Source organism: Gopherus flavomarginatus, chromosome 1 (assembly GCF_025201925.1).
Source record: "Gopherus flavomarginatus isolate rGopFla2 chromosome 1, rGopFla2.mat.asm, whole genome shotgun sequence".
NCBI lineage: Eukaryota > Metazoa > Chordata > Testudines > Testudinidae > Gopherus > Gopherus flavomarginatus.
In genome coordinates, this window is record NC_066617.1 from 366613378 (window position 1) to 366627253 (window position 13876).

Consider the following 13876-nt stretch of genomic DNA (forward strand, 5'->3'; position numbering starts at 1 on the left):
GTAATAGGGTTTCCCCCCATCTAGGGTTTTATCCAGATGCTCTGATTTTTGGCTTCTGAGTCTGGATGCCATGCAGGGTTGTCAGATACCTGGTTTTGGGCTAGAAAGTCCAGCCAAGAAGGGGATCGGATTGTTCCTGGTTCCTGCAGGGCAGTGCGGAGGTTTAAGGTCATTAAACTTCCCCTGCTCATCTGGGGCCACACCATACCAACAGGCAGGCTCCTTATTCAGGCTTCAGCAGCTGCCAGCCCAGCCCCAGAGTAGAGGGAGCCCAGCTGAGGCAGGGACAGAGGTGGAGAAGATTGAGGGAGGGAGGGAGGGGAGTAGAGAAGCCAGGACGTAGGGCAGGTGGGGTAGGAGTAGGGCCTTAGGGAATAGGTAGGGCAGGAGGCAGAGTCTCAGGGTCCAATTGTTGCCACTTTTCTAACTGCTAAGAATTAATACGTTCTATACAGACTGATTCCCCAGTTTGTCATGCTGACACAAGACAGTAAGGTCAGTAAGGCCAGGAAAGGATTTAATATCTTTTTCACTGCCCAGTAAGTGATTGAAGTAAGAGGGTCCAGCACCATGTCACCAGCCAGTGCTTCATGGAGCTCAGTCTCAGAACCAGAGCACCAGGAGATAACTTTAGTTAGAATCACAGAATATCAGGGTTAGAAGGGACCTCAGGAGGTTCTAGTCCAACCCCCTGCTTAAAGCAGGACCAATCCCGAACTAAATCATTCCTTATAAGTAATGAACCGGAGCAGCCTGTCCCGGATCTCTTTGGTCCTCACCCCATAGATGATGGGGTCTAGCATAGGGGGCACCAATAGGTTCATGTTGCCAATAAGAATATGGAAATGCAGGGGCACATTCTTTCCAAAGCGGTATGTGAGGGAGGAGAAGAGACCTGGAACGTAAAAGGTTAAGATGACACAGAGGTGGGAGACGCAGGTTCCAAAAGTTTTGAGCCGGGCTTCCTTTGTGGGGAGGCTGAAGATGGCCCTGAGGATTTGGATGTAGGACACAGTGATAAAAATCCCATCCAGACCCATTACACACAATAGCACAAAGAGACCATAGTAACTGCTGATGTGGGTGTCGCCACAGGCCAGCTTCACCACAGCCATGTGTGCACAGAATGGCTCGGGGATGATGTTGGTTCTGCAATATCGCCACTGTCTTACCAGGAAGGGATAGGGCAGTACGAGCATGCTACTGCGCAGCATCACAGCCAGGCCCATCTTGGCCACCACAGGGATTGTCAGGACAGTGGAATGTCTTAGGGGATGGCAGATGGCCACATAGCGATCAAAACCCATGGTCACAATGATCCCGGACTCCATCACTGAGAAGCAGCCAGTGAAGTACATCTGGGTAAAGCAGGCACCAAAATCGATCTCCCTGGAATTGAACCAGAAGATTGCCAGCATTTTGGGCAGGATGGATGTAGACAGGACCAGGTCGGTGAAGGCCAGCATGCAGAGGAAATAGTACATGGGCCCATGGAGGCTCGGCTCCATCTTCACAATGAACAGGATGGTAAAGTTCCCCAAGATGGTTATGGCGTACATGGTGCAGAAGGGGATGGAGATCCAGACGTGGGACGCCTCCAGGCCAGGAATGCCCAGCAGGATGAAGGTGGAGGGGTTGGTGAAGTCAGTTGTGTTGGAATTTGACATGGAGTAGGGGTGAAGGACTCCAACTCTGAGGTAGAACGGTGTTTTCTGCATGCACAGTATGTTCTTCTTACTTCCTGTATGTGCCCAGGATCTAGGGCGATGGTCGCAGTACAAATGCCTGGATGGAGAGACAATGTGAATTTGAGACGCTGCATACACTACCGGAGGCTGTTCTTGTTGGTGAAGCAGATTGATCACTCTTCACACACTGAAAAGAAGACATTTTCATTATTCATAGAAATAAATTATGAACAACTGACCCAGTAATGCCAGTTCCATATGTTATGGCATGTGTTAACAATTCCTACATGTCTTGATGTGGTAAAGCTTAATAGGCAATAGCAGGAACACGACATTGGGTACTGGTTATCCATCATTGTTCCTTATAGCAATGAAACCTAGGCTGGGGACTCCATGCTGTAGGGAGTTTCCCATTCACCCGGTTGCTTAAAACCTGAGAATGGGAAAAAAAACCACAAACTTTTGCCAATTCGTGCTCTGGGGGGAACATCCCAGCTAGACGCACCCCACGGAAAAGACCTGGGCATCATTGATAGCAACTCAGTGGAAACATCTGCTGTGGTAAATGATGGGGGTAGAACCTCTTTTATGAACACCCACCCAGCCAGTCAGTTAGCTATAAAAATCCTTCTTAGTGGCTGTTCTCTAGCTGCCTTACTTGTACAGAGTTAATATGTCTCACTGAAATACTTAGATAAGGGGAAGTGAGTTTGAACCTGGGCAAAAGAGCCAATGGAAAGACTAGAAACTTTTAAAATTGAGAAAAAACTTCCCCTCTTTGTGCGGGTTGTTGTTTTCTCTCGGCTGGAGAGACAGAGAGCAGCAGGTGTCCTGTAAAGATTGGGCTGGATATGAAAAATCATTAGCATTTATACCTAAAAATTACTCCTTTAGAACTACAGATAAGCAAGTAGAACAGGAAATGTTTAGTTAGACGTGATCTGGTTTATCGCTTTATTTTGGGCTTGTGGAGTCTTCTGTGCTAAACGCAGGGGCTTCTGTTTTCTTTGTAACCTTTAAACTGGACCCCAAGGAAGGCATTCTTGGGTGTTAATGATTTCAGTTGCTCTTTTAATATCTAGCAACACCTTGATTTTCCAGATGTGTTGTTATATATAAAAGGGAAGGGTAACCACCTTTCTGTATACAGTACTATAAAATCCCTCCTGGCGAGTGGCACAAAATCCTTTTACCTGTAAAGGGTTAAGAAGCTCAGGTAACCTAGCTGGCAACTGACCAAAAGAAGGGGGAAAAGGCTTTGATTTGTCTGTTCTTTGTCTGTCTGTTCTGTGTGCTTGCTGGAGACAGATCAAGAAGGCAAGAATCCAACTCCATTAGAATTAGTAAGTAATAATAAGAGAATTCATTAGTTTACTTTTATTTTGGCTTGTGATTTTCCTTCTCTAGAGGATGTCTTGTCTAGAGGGGAGATCCTCTATGTTCTAGAATCTTTTGTTATTCTGTAAAGTACTTACCATCCCGATTTTACAGAAGTGATTCTTTTACCTTTTCTTTAATTAACATTCATCTTTTAAGAACCTGATTGATTTTTCATCATTTTAAGATCCAAGGGTTTGGATCTGTGTTCACCTGTACCAATTCGTGAGGATATTATTCTCAAGCCTGCCAAGAAAAGGGGGTGTAGGGGGGTTGGGATGATATTTGTGGAGGGTGGGGCTCCAAGTGACCCTCCCTAAATGTTTGTTTAAATCACTTGGTGGTAGCAGCATTACCTAATCCAAGGTATAAGAAAGAATTTGTGCCTTGGAGAGTCTTTAACCTAAGATGGTAAAAATAAGCTTAGGGAATCTTCAAGCGGGTCCCCACATCTGTACCCTAAAATTCAGAGTGGGGATGGAAGCCTGACATGGTAGCAGAGCGGTGGGATCATTTTGAACCAGAGATCATTTTGAACCAAAAGCCCAGCAGAATTTTAAAAGGACATTTTTTTTCCTTTTTGGCTGTTTAGAAAGCAGATAGAGATCTTATCTCTCTTTGCCTGGAGGCAGAAGTATCAGGTCCTTGTAACAAAGGGATGTTTTTAAGCTGTGAGCAGCTGGAGATTTTTGTCTCTGCCTGAGGGCAGGGTAGTTAACTTTCTACAAGGGAATTCACAAGCTAGTTTTTTGTTTTTGTTTTTTCCCTTTCTAGCTCTCGGGTTAGGCTAGGTGAAGTACAAAAAGCAGAAACATGATTACCAGTGAAACAGCTAATAAACTAGAACTATCTAGACTAGATGCAAAAGAGAAAGAAAATGAACATAAGATACTGACTGAATTAAAACAACTAGAAATTAAGGCACAGGAAGTTGCTCACAAGAGAGCGCTGGAGTTACTAGAAAAAGAGAGGCAGCATGAACTGGAGTTAGAGAAGGCAAAGAGTAAGCAGAATGTACCAGACAACCCTGGCAATCCTTCTCCAGGTACCGCTTCCCATCCCAGAAAGTTCCCCATCTACAAAGCAGGCGATGATACCGAGGCCTTCTTAGAAAATTTAGAAAGGGCCTGCCTTGGGTACAGCATTTCTACTGACCACAAGTGTCAGCTATCCACCAATCCTTAGTGGACACCAAATTCATCAAACCAGAGGCCCAAGTGACAATTCTACCCTTCAAGTCAAACTCTCTAAACTTGCCTACAGCCGAATTGTCTGTCCAGTACAAAGGCTGGTCAGGAATGTGGACTTTTGCAATTTATGAAGATTATCCCATTCCTATGCTGCTGGGGCAAGACATGGCTCACCATTTGAAGCTAGCCAAGAGGGTAGGAATGGTCACCCACAGCCAGGATAAGCAAGCCTTCAAACCTATCCCTGTTCCTGAGCCTTCCACCATTGCCAGTATTGAGTCCAGTGCTTGCAAGCCTATCTACAACTTCAACACCAGAGAGCACTAGCGGGCCTGGACTGGAAGCAGCAGCAGCTAACCCTACACAAGAGGCTCAGCCAGAGGCTGAAATACCACATTGTGCACCAGAAGAGAATGATTCACAGTCAACAGAAACAACTCCATCACCTACATCACTTTCAGAGGGACCAAGCCCTGGTCCACAATCCAGTGAGGAACTGATGTCTCCAGCATCAAGGGAACAGTTCCAGGCCAAGCAGGAAGCAGATGAAAGCCTCCAGGGAGCTTGGACGGTGGCACGGAGCAACCCACCGCCTCTCAGCTCTTCAAACCAATCCCAGTTTGTTGTAAAACAGGGACTTTTATAAAAGAAAACTTTTTATGGTGGTCACCAGGAAGACTGGCATCCTCAGAGACAGTTGATAGTTCCAACTAAGTACCGGGTAAAGCTTTTGAGCTTGGCCCACAATCATCCTAATGGCCATGCTGGGGTGAACAGGACCAAAAATGGCTTGGGGAAGTCATTCCACTGGGAGGGAGTGGGCAAGGATGTTTCTACCTATGTCCGGTCTTGTGAGGTGTGCCAAAGAGTGGGAAAACCCAAAGACCAGGTCAAAGCCCCTCTCCAGCCACTCCCTATAATTAAGGTCCTATTTCAGTGACTAGCTGTGGATATTCTGGGTTTTTCCCAAAGTAGACCCCCAGAGGAAAGCAGTACATTCTGACTTTCATGGATTTTGCTACCCAATGGCCAGAAGCAGTAGCTTCAAGCAACATCAGGGCTAAAAGTGTGTGCCAGGCATTAACAGACATTTTTGCCAGGGTAGGTTGGCCCTCCGATGTCCTTACAGATTCAGGAATTAATTTCCTGGCAGGGACCATGAAAAGCCTGTGGAAAATTCATGGGGTGAACCACTTGGTGCCACTTTACCACCATCAAACCAATGGCCTGGTGGAGAGGTCTAATGGAACTTTGGGGGCCATGATACGGAAATTTGTAAATGAACACTCCAATGATTGGGTCCCAGTGTTGCAGCGTTTCTCTTTGCCTATAGGGCTGTACCACATCCCAGTTTAGGGTTTTCACCATTGAACTTGTGTATGGCCATGAGGTTAAGGGGCCATTAAGACTGGTGAAGCAGCAATGGGAGAGGTTTACGCCTTCTCCAGGAACTAACATTCTAGACTTTGTAATCAACCTACAAAGCACCCTCCGACACTCTTCAACCTTTGCTAGAGAAAACCTACAAGATGTTCAGGAAGAGCAAAAAGTCTGGTATGATACACATGCCAGATATTGTTCCTTCAAAACAGGGGACCAGGTCATGGTCTTGAAGGCACTCCAGGCCCATAAGATGGAAGCGTTGTGGGAAGGGCCATTCACAGTCCAAGAGCGCCTGGGAGCTGTTAACTATCTGATAGCATCCCCCACCTCCAACCTCAAGCCTAAAGTGTATCATGTTAATTCTCTAAAGCCCTTTTATTCCAGAGAGTTAAAGGTTTTTCAGTTTATAGCCCAGGGAGGCAATGATGCTGAGTGGCCTGAAGGTGCCTACTAAGAAGGAAAAAGTGATGGTGATATGGAAGAGGTGAACTTCTCCATGATCCTTGGACGTATGCAGCAATAGCAGATCGAGGAACTGTGCACTAGCTTCACGTCAATGTTGTCAGCCACCCCAGGATGGACCGAATGGGCATACCACTCCTGTCATAAACAGATAGTTAAAGGTTAATGCCTCTTTTACCTGTAAAGGGTTAAGAAATTCACCTAGCCTAGCTGACACCTGACCAGAGGAACCAATTGGGGAACAAAATGTTTCAAAAGGAAAGAGGGAAGTTTCCTTTGTTTAGAGTCAGTTTCAGTTTCAGCCAAAGTAGAAAAGATAAAGGAATCAGCCTCTTATCAGAGTAGTGAGTAAGAAGGAAGAAAATAAATAGGTTTATGTTTATTTACTTTTTGTAACTTGTCTTGACATTAGGGGAATAATCAAATTGGGAACATCCTCTGTGTTTTGAATCTGTTGTCTGTGAGATCAGCTTGTATGCTATCTCCCAGAGGTTTTTTTTTTCTTTTACCTTTTTTTCTTTAATTAAAAGCCTTCTTTTTTAAGAACCTGATTGATTTTTCCTTGTTTTTTAGATCCAAGGGAATTGGATCTGGACTCACCAGGGATTGGTGGGGGGAAAAGGGAGGGGGATTGAGTAATTCTTCCTTGTTTTAAGATCCAAGGGATTTGGATCAGTGTTCACGAGGGAATTGGTGGAAGTGTCTCTTAAGGCTACCCAGGGAGGGGAAGGATTTAGGGGGGAAGACAGAGTTTTCCAAATGACTCAAACATTTGGATGGTGACAGCCTATTGATCTAAGCTGGTGATTAAGCTTAGGAGGTTCACATGCATGTCCCCACATCTGTACTCTAAGGTTCAGAGTGAGGGTGAAATCTATGACAACTCCATTGACACAGGTAATGCTCACCCAATTAGAGCCCAGCCCTACTGGGTGTCTCCTCAAGCCAAAACTGCTATAGAACAAGAGATCCAGGACATGCTACAGATGGGGGTAATCCTCCCCTCTAACAGTGCATGGGCATCTCCATTAGTTCTAGTTCCCAAACCAGATGGGGAGATTCACTTTTGCATGAACTATCGTAAACTAAATGCTGTAACTTGCCCAGATAACTATCCAATGCCACGCACAGATGAGCTGTTGGAGAAACTGGGACGTGTCCAGTTCATCTCTACCTTAGACTTAACCAAGGGGTACTGGCAAGTACTGTTAGATGAACTCACCAAGGAACGGTCAGCCTTCATCACCCAGGCAGGGCAGTATGAATTTAATATGCTCCCTTTTGTGCTGCGAAATGCACCTGCCACCTTCCAAATACTTGTAGATGGTCTCCTACCAGGATTTGGAGAATCTGCAGTCGCCTACCTTGACGATGTGGCCATCTTTCCTGATTCATGGGCAGAACACTTGGAGCATCTACAAAAAATCTTTAGGCACATAAGGCAGGCAGGACTAACTGTTAAGGCTAAAAAGTGTCAAATAGACCTAAACAGAGTGACTTACCTTGGACACCAGGTGAGTTAAGGAACTATCAACCCCCTACAGGCCAAAGTGGATGCTATCCAAAAGTGGCCTGTCCCAAAGTCAAAGAAACAGGTCCAATCCTTCTTAGGCTTGGCAGGATATTACAGGTGATTTGTACCACACTGCAGCCAAATTGCTGCCCCACTGACAGACCTGACCAGAAAGACACAGCCAAATGCAGTTCAGTGGACTGATGAGTGTCAGAAGGCCTTTAACCAGCTTAAGGCGACATTCATGTCTGACTGTCTGCTAAGGGCCCCAGACTTTGACAAACTTTTCCTAGTAACCACAGATGTGTCTGAGCATGGTGTAGGAGCAGTTTTAATTCAGGAAGGACTGGATCAAGAATTCCATCCTGTCGTGTTTCTCAGCAAGAAACTATCTGAGAGGGAAAGTCACCGGTCAGTCAGCGAAAGGAAATGATACGCCATTGTGTACGCTCTGGAAAAGCTCGGCCCATGCGTTTGGGGATAGTGTTTCCAGCTACAAACCAAGCATACTGTGCTGAAGTGGTTTCACACCGTCAAGGACAATAACAAAAAACTTCTTTGTTGGAGTTTAACTCTCCAAGATTTTAATTTTGAAATATATCACATTCCGGGAGCTTCTAACAAAGTGGCTGATGCACTCTCTCATGAAAGTTTCCCAGAATAAACTGGTTAAAATTGTCTTTGAAATGTGGAAAGTATTGTTAGTTTGTACATAGTCAGTAGGATATGTAGAGGTGCATGTGTCTTATTAACTCTGTTTTCTCCCAGAGCTCCAGGAAGAAATCACAGCCAGCGTGGAACCGGCTATCCAACACTATCTGTGATTTGGGGGGTGGGGAGTGTCATAAATATAAAGGGAAGGGTAACCACGTTTCTGTATACAGTACTATAAAATCCCTCCTGGCCAGAGGCACAAAATCCTTTCATTTGTCCCTTCTCACCTTAAACTCTGTGAATCTATCGATAAAGAAAGCAGACCAGGCATTTCTATTGGTGTGGTAATTCAGTTCCCTTGAAAGTCTGAACATGTAACACCGATAAAAGGAAATTGTTTATGTAATCCACAATTGGCCTGTGGAACTCCTTGCCACAGACATTATTGGAGCAAAGTGCTTAGCTGAATGGGATTCACAGATAGATTGGCCACTGTAGGTGGCACTGGTGGCAGTATCTTTAGGTAAAGCTGCCTGAGATCTTCAGTAAGGTGACCTCATTTTCAGTTGGATGTAAATTTTCCAAACTGTAAGTGTTCAGAGAGAAATTTCCTACGCTGGGTGAATTTGTTTTTGAACGTTTCAGACATAAGTTAGGAGTTAGGAGACAATGTCTTGGCCATATTATTCCAGTGAGGAGCATTTCTACCTGCATGTTTCCCAGCAGATAAAAGTCAGGTACCAGCCACCTCTCCCCATTTAACAACTAGAGCCCTGAAACGCAAGAGGAGGAGGTGACAGTGTCTGTTCATTAACACACAGCTGGCTCTTAAGGTTTGTACTCATTTTTTGTTCCAAGGGGAGTTTTGCCTCAGTGGGGCCTGAGCAAACTATGGGCCAGGGCCCCAGAATTCAGCCTTTGTATTATACATCTACTAATACCTTTCTCCTGGAGGATCCACTGGGCCGCTGGAAAACATGCATTCACCTTGGGTGGGAAGCCATCAGCTGAGGCGGACAAGTGTGCACAGAAAATACTGGAGCAAACTCATCCACTGTGGCAAGGGCCCTGGGATGTTTAATGGCTGTGCAGGGCAGAAAGTACTACAGACTTACTGTCTATCCCATCATGCCCACATTGCACTAAGTTTGTCGAGGGGTTGAGCTCCTCTGCAAGAGATGGTACCTGTGAATTCTGAGATCGAAGCGTCTTCCCTTGGAATCCCTCTCTGGTAGCCATGTCCCACACCTTTCTCACCCCAGCATCTGCAGCAGCGTCCTATGCCAAGAGCTGACACAGGGGTGTGCATAGTTTATAACCTAGCTTTGTGCAGTCTCAGGGGGTATCACTCAGACTCCCGGTGAGAAGCAGCATCTGGATGCAAACAGGCTGGAGATCAGCTGGTCTGTGCTTCTGTGCTAATTATCCAGCTTTAGGAGTAAATAGTAATTAAGGGAGTTTCCCAAAAGGAGTTGAGAACTCTTGGGCTCTCCCCTGAGTCAGACAGAAATTGGCTGCTCTGTGTGTTTGTATACATGTAAAAATTCTAGTTGATTAGGAAGAAAAACAAGGGATTAGTCCTAGATCTCCATAGAGTCTAATACCTTGTCAATACCCAGGATGGAGAAGTAGATAATAGACAAATAGATCTGGAGACAGATGCCTGAGGGGAGACACAAACACTTTGCAGGCACAGAGTTATTGCTAAGATATCAGAGATTAGTAATTCTCCTCAGTAACTATCATCATGCTGTGAAGCACCTTTCATTGAAGGATTTGAAAAAGACTCAGAAACATCAGTACTTCAGTATGAACGTATCCCCATTATACAGAGAAGTAAACTGAGGCAGAGGGAACCATGACCGGTCAAGGTCACATAGACCTTGAATGGCAGGATGACAGATAGAATCCAGCAATCCTGACTTCCCTGCCCTAACCACAGTCCCTCTCTCATGCCAAGAAGGAAAGGGACTCCCGCTCTTGCATGGACTGTCTGTTGGGTGGGATGCAGAAGGCTGGAAGAGGGATCTCGAGCCTTCCCCATCCTCTCAAGGTGAATCTGAGGCTTTCAGAACTATCTGGGGTTTGTGAGTGTTGTCAAATGTCACCGGTGTGGTGCTCTGCTCTATCCAGTGTTGATAACAGTTGGCTACGTGCGTGTGTTTCCTCTGCATACTGCCCCGGCTCTGCGCAGATCGCTGACACAGCAGACCCCGAGAGAACCCCCAGTGACCACAGACTCCCATAAGGTACAAAGGCACCTGGCCAGGTTTTTTGTCAAACAAAACACAGTCTCTAGCTCCCCGGATCAGTTATCTACAGTTCTGCTAGTGCAAATGTGCTCCCTTACAATGGACACAGCTCAGTCATTGGTGGGACTCTCCATTGCCCCCTCCACTGGACAAAGACACTGCCTCAGGGATGCACTTTTATACACAGGTACAAATAAGTTACACATCACTCCTGACATATTGAAGTACAACCCCTCTGCATGTTGGGGTGCTGCCTCTCTCCTCGTACATGGTGATCCGAAGAAACCAGTCAGTCCATCATATTATCCTTTTGACCCTGTCTTTAAGATGGGTCGGTCTGTTCCTTGTTATCTCTGTTGAATGTATTCATACCGGGATGTCCAGTGCCACCCTGGCACATGGATACTTGCAATTAGCAGCCTTCTTCTTTATCACTATTTATGTTGTGGAAGCCTCCAAAGGCTCCGCTGCAGTTGAGGGCCCATTGTGCTGGGCCCTCCGTGCACACAGGAGAAACAGCCCCTGTGTGACGTCATTGACAGGAACTATGACTCTATAGACCATTGTTGCAACCAAGATCCCATAGTTACCCCAAAGCTTGTACAAAGGAGGTGTTTGTGGAAAGGTTGTAATTTGCTGGTTAGGAATATGCTGTCTGTAACTGTGTATCCTGTTTGTATCTGAAATTATGAATATTGGCTATATACTTGTATCCCAATGTGTTTCATTCTGACTAACATGAGTGAAGCATTTGGTTAGCTTCTTGAGAAAGGACTATTCTGGGTAAGTGCCCAGTCAAGAAACACTTAACTGACATTGGACCTTGGGAGACTCCAATCCACATCTGAGGAGCCTTCCTGGGAATGTTCAAGGTAGCATGTGAGCAATGGCTGCTCTCCCCGCAAACTGAGTCATGCATGGACATGTGACTTGCCCAGGTGACTCCAAACTCCATACTGCTGCTGTGATTTTCCACAGTAAGAATAAAGGGGTTTCCTTCCACCTGGCAGAGGTTATTAAAGGCCCTTGAAACCCATCCATTTTCTCTTCTATCCTTCTGACCTCTGGAGGAACTTTACTATAAACTGATGCTCTGAACGAAGGACTGAAGGACCCATCCAAGCTGAGATGTTTGTACTTCAGAGACTTGATTGGTTTAAATCAGCAGTAATCCCATCAAGCCTGAAACAAGCCTGAACTAAGAACTTCACAATTACTGTATGTATTTGTTTCCATTTAACCTATTTCAACTCAAATCTATATTTCTTTCTTTTTATGAATAAGCCTTTAGATATTAGATTCTAAAGGATTGGCAACAGCGTGATTTGTTGGTGAAGGCTGAATTATATATTGACCTGGGTCAGGGGCTTGGTCCATTGGGATCGAGACAAACTTTTTTTTTCTTTTACTGGGGTATTGGTGTTCATAACCATTCATCTCCATAAGGAATGATGCTCGGGGTGATACTGGAAAACTGGTTTGGTGCCTTTGTAGTGAAGGAACCCAGCCTTGGGCTGTGACTGCCCTGCTCCAAGCAATTTGTCCTGAATCGATACTCTCAGTAGTGTCCCACCAGAGGCCACATTGTCACACCCTGTCCCTAGGAGCTTATTGAAGACACAGCTACCGTGTGTAACCAACCGGAAAAGAAGTATGCAGGAAGATGGGGGAGTAACAGCACTGAGACTGGGTGATTACATAGGCTGCTGGGTGGGTGTGAGACAGCGGAAATGCACAGCCTTGCTATAGCTGTTAGAAGTGTGTCCTGGGCCTTTAAGAGCAGAGCACATGTTCAGGGCCAAGCGAGAACCAGCCATTGAGTGGTGGCTGCACCAGACGCACAGCTAGGAGCGCGTGGCTCTCCATTAGCTTTAGTAATTCTGCTTTAGTTCTACTCACGCCTCCCTCCTTCGAGTGCAGACTGAGCCTCTGTCTTATAAATTCCCGAGAACCCCTGGTACCAGGAAGGAGACCAGAGGAGAAGGCAGAGGTAACAGGGTTGTGGTGAAAGAAGGAAGGAGCCATCCTGGAGATGGAACAACTGAAAGCCCCCAAGGAGTTGAAAGTCTTCAAGCTTTGCCTATACTAGAAATTTTGTCTGTAAAACTTTTGTTGGTCAGGGTGTGAAAAAAACCACTCCCTTGACCAACAAACGTTTCACTGGTAAAAGCACCTGTGTGCACAGTGTTATGTCAGTGGGAGACAGAGCTACTGCTGCTGGTTCGGGGTGGTTTAATTATCCCAGCAGGAAAACTATTGCTCAGATGTTTCCTGAAACTTCATCCAAAAGAGGCTGTACCGGGGCTGCCAACCCTTCAAAATGTTTTGCTCTGCCCACTGGCATCGCCTCTGTCGTTCTTGTTTTGAGCTTCAGCCCCCTGTTCCATCCTGGTGAACGTGGTGTTGTTGTAGAGAAAGGAGAGCAGGAGCTCGGTATCATGTGCACATTGCTGGCATTTGAGTCCATGTTGTGTGACCATTTCCCACAATGGCTGCCTGGAGATTCTGAAAGGCCCCAGAGAGGGAACTGATCCTCCTACGACTCCACCAAGGAGGAATATAGTGCTGCAGCTGCAGTTTCCCATTACCAGTAATTGGTTGTGTCCCTCCCTGGATTCAGACCATTTTAGTGCATCCTGCTAGACTCCTGCTGCCTCTTTGGTGACACAGCAGTATCTCATTGCCAACAGAGTCAAATAATGCAAAGAAGTCCAGGAGAATGAACACAAAGTCCTCCATCTATTGACAGGAAGAGATTGTCCATTGGTGCATTTAAACCAGGCAAAGTGGATAGCAGTTGATAGAAAGGAGAAATTATAAAATGCTGAAAATGGATAAGGGAAGCAAAAGACATCAGAGACAAATCCATGGCTGGCAGGGCTTAGGAAATAAGGAGAATATTTTTTAGTATATTAGAAACAAAGGAAATCTACAGAGTGGTATAGATTTTTACTAGATGAGGATGGTAACACTGTTCATAATGATGCAGAAATGGGAAAAATGTTCAATAAAGCTTTCTATGCTGCATTTGGAAAGAAGCAGGATGATGCATGCAGTTCACATGAACGTCTTTTCCTTCCACTGGTAATTATGACAGATGGTAAATAGCACCTACTAGGGATCGGTATTTTTAAATCAGCATTCCCAGATATAAAGCAGTCAAGGAGTCCTAAAAGTGTTTTCTGAGGAGATCTCTGCACCGGTGAAGTTCATTTGTAATAAATAATAGAGAACATCGCAGAAGGCTGATAGACTGCTAATGTTATGAAAGTATTCAAAAAGAGATGAGTTTTGATATTAAAGGTGGTTAGCTTGACATCGGTCCTGGGCATAATAATGGAAAAATATATTTAGAAA

General features: G+C 45.4%; 1 protein-coding gene across 1 annotated transcript; it reads right to left on the minus strand.

Moving 5' to 3' along the window:
• Positions 1–722: 722 nt before the first annotated feature.
• On the minus strand, positions 723–1667 carry LOC127054159 (olfactory receptor 52R1-like). Its single transcript, XM_050960127.1, has one exon. It carries the CDS (start codon positions 1665–1667, stop codon positions 723–725), a length of 945 nt encoding a protein of 314 aa, XP_050816084.1.
• Positions 1668–13876: the final 12209 nt, after the last annotated feature.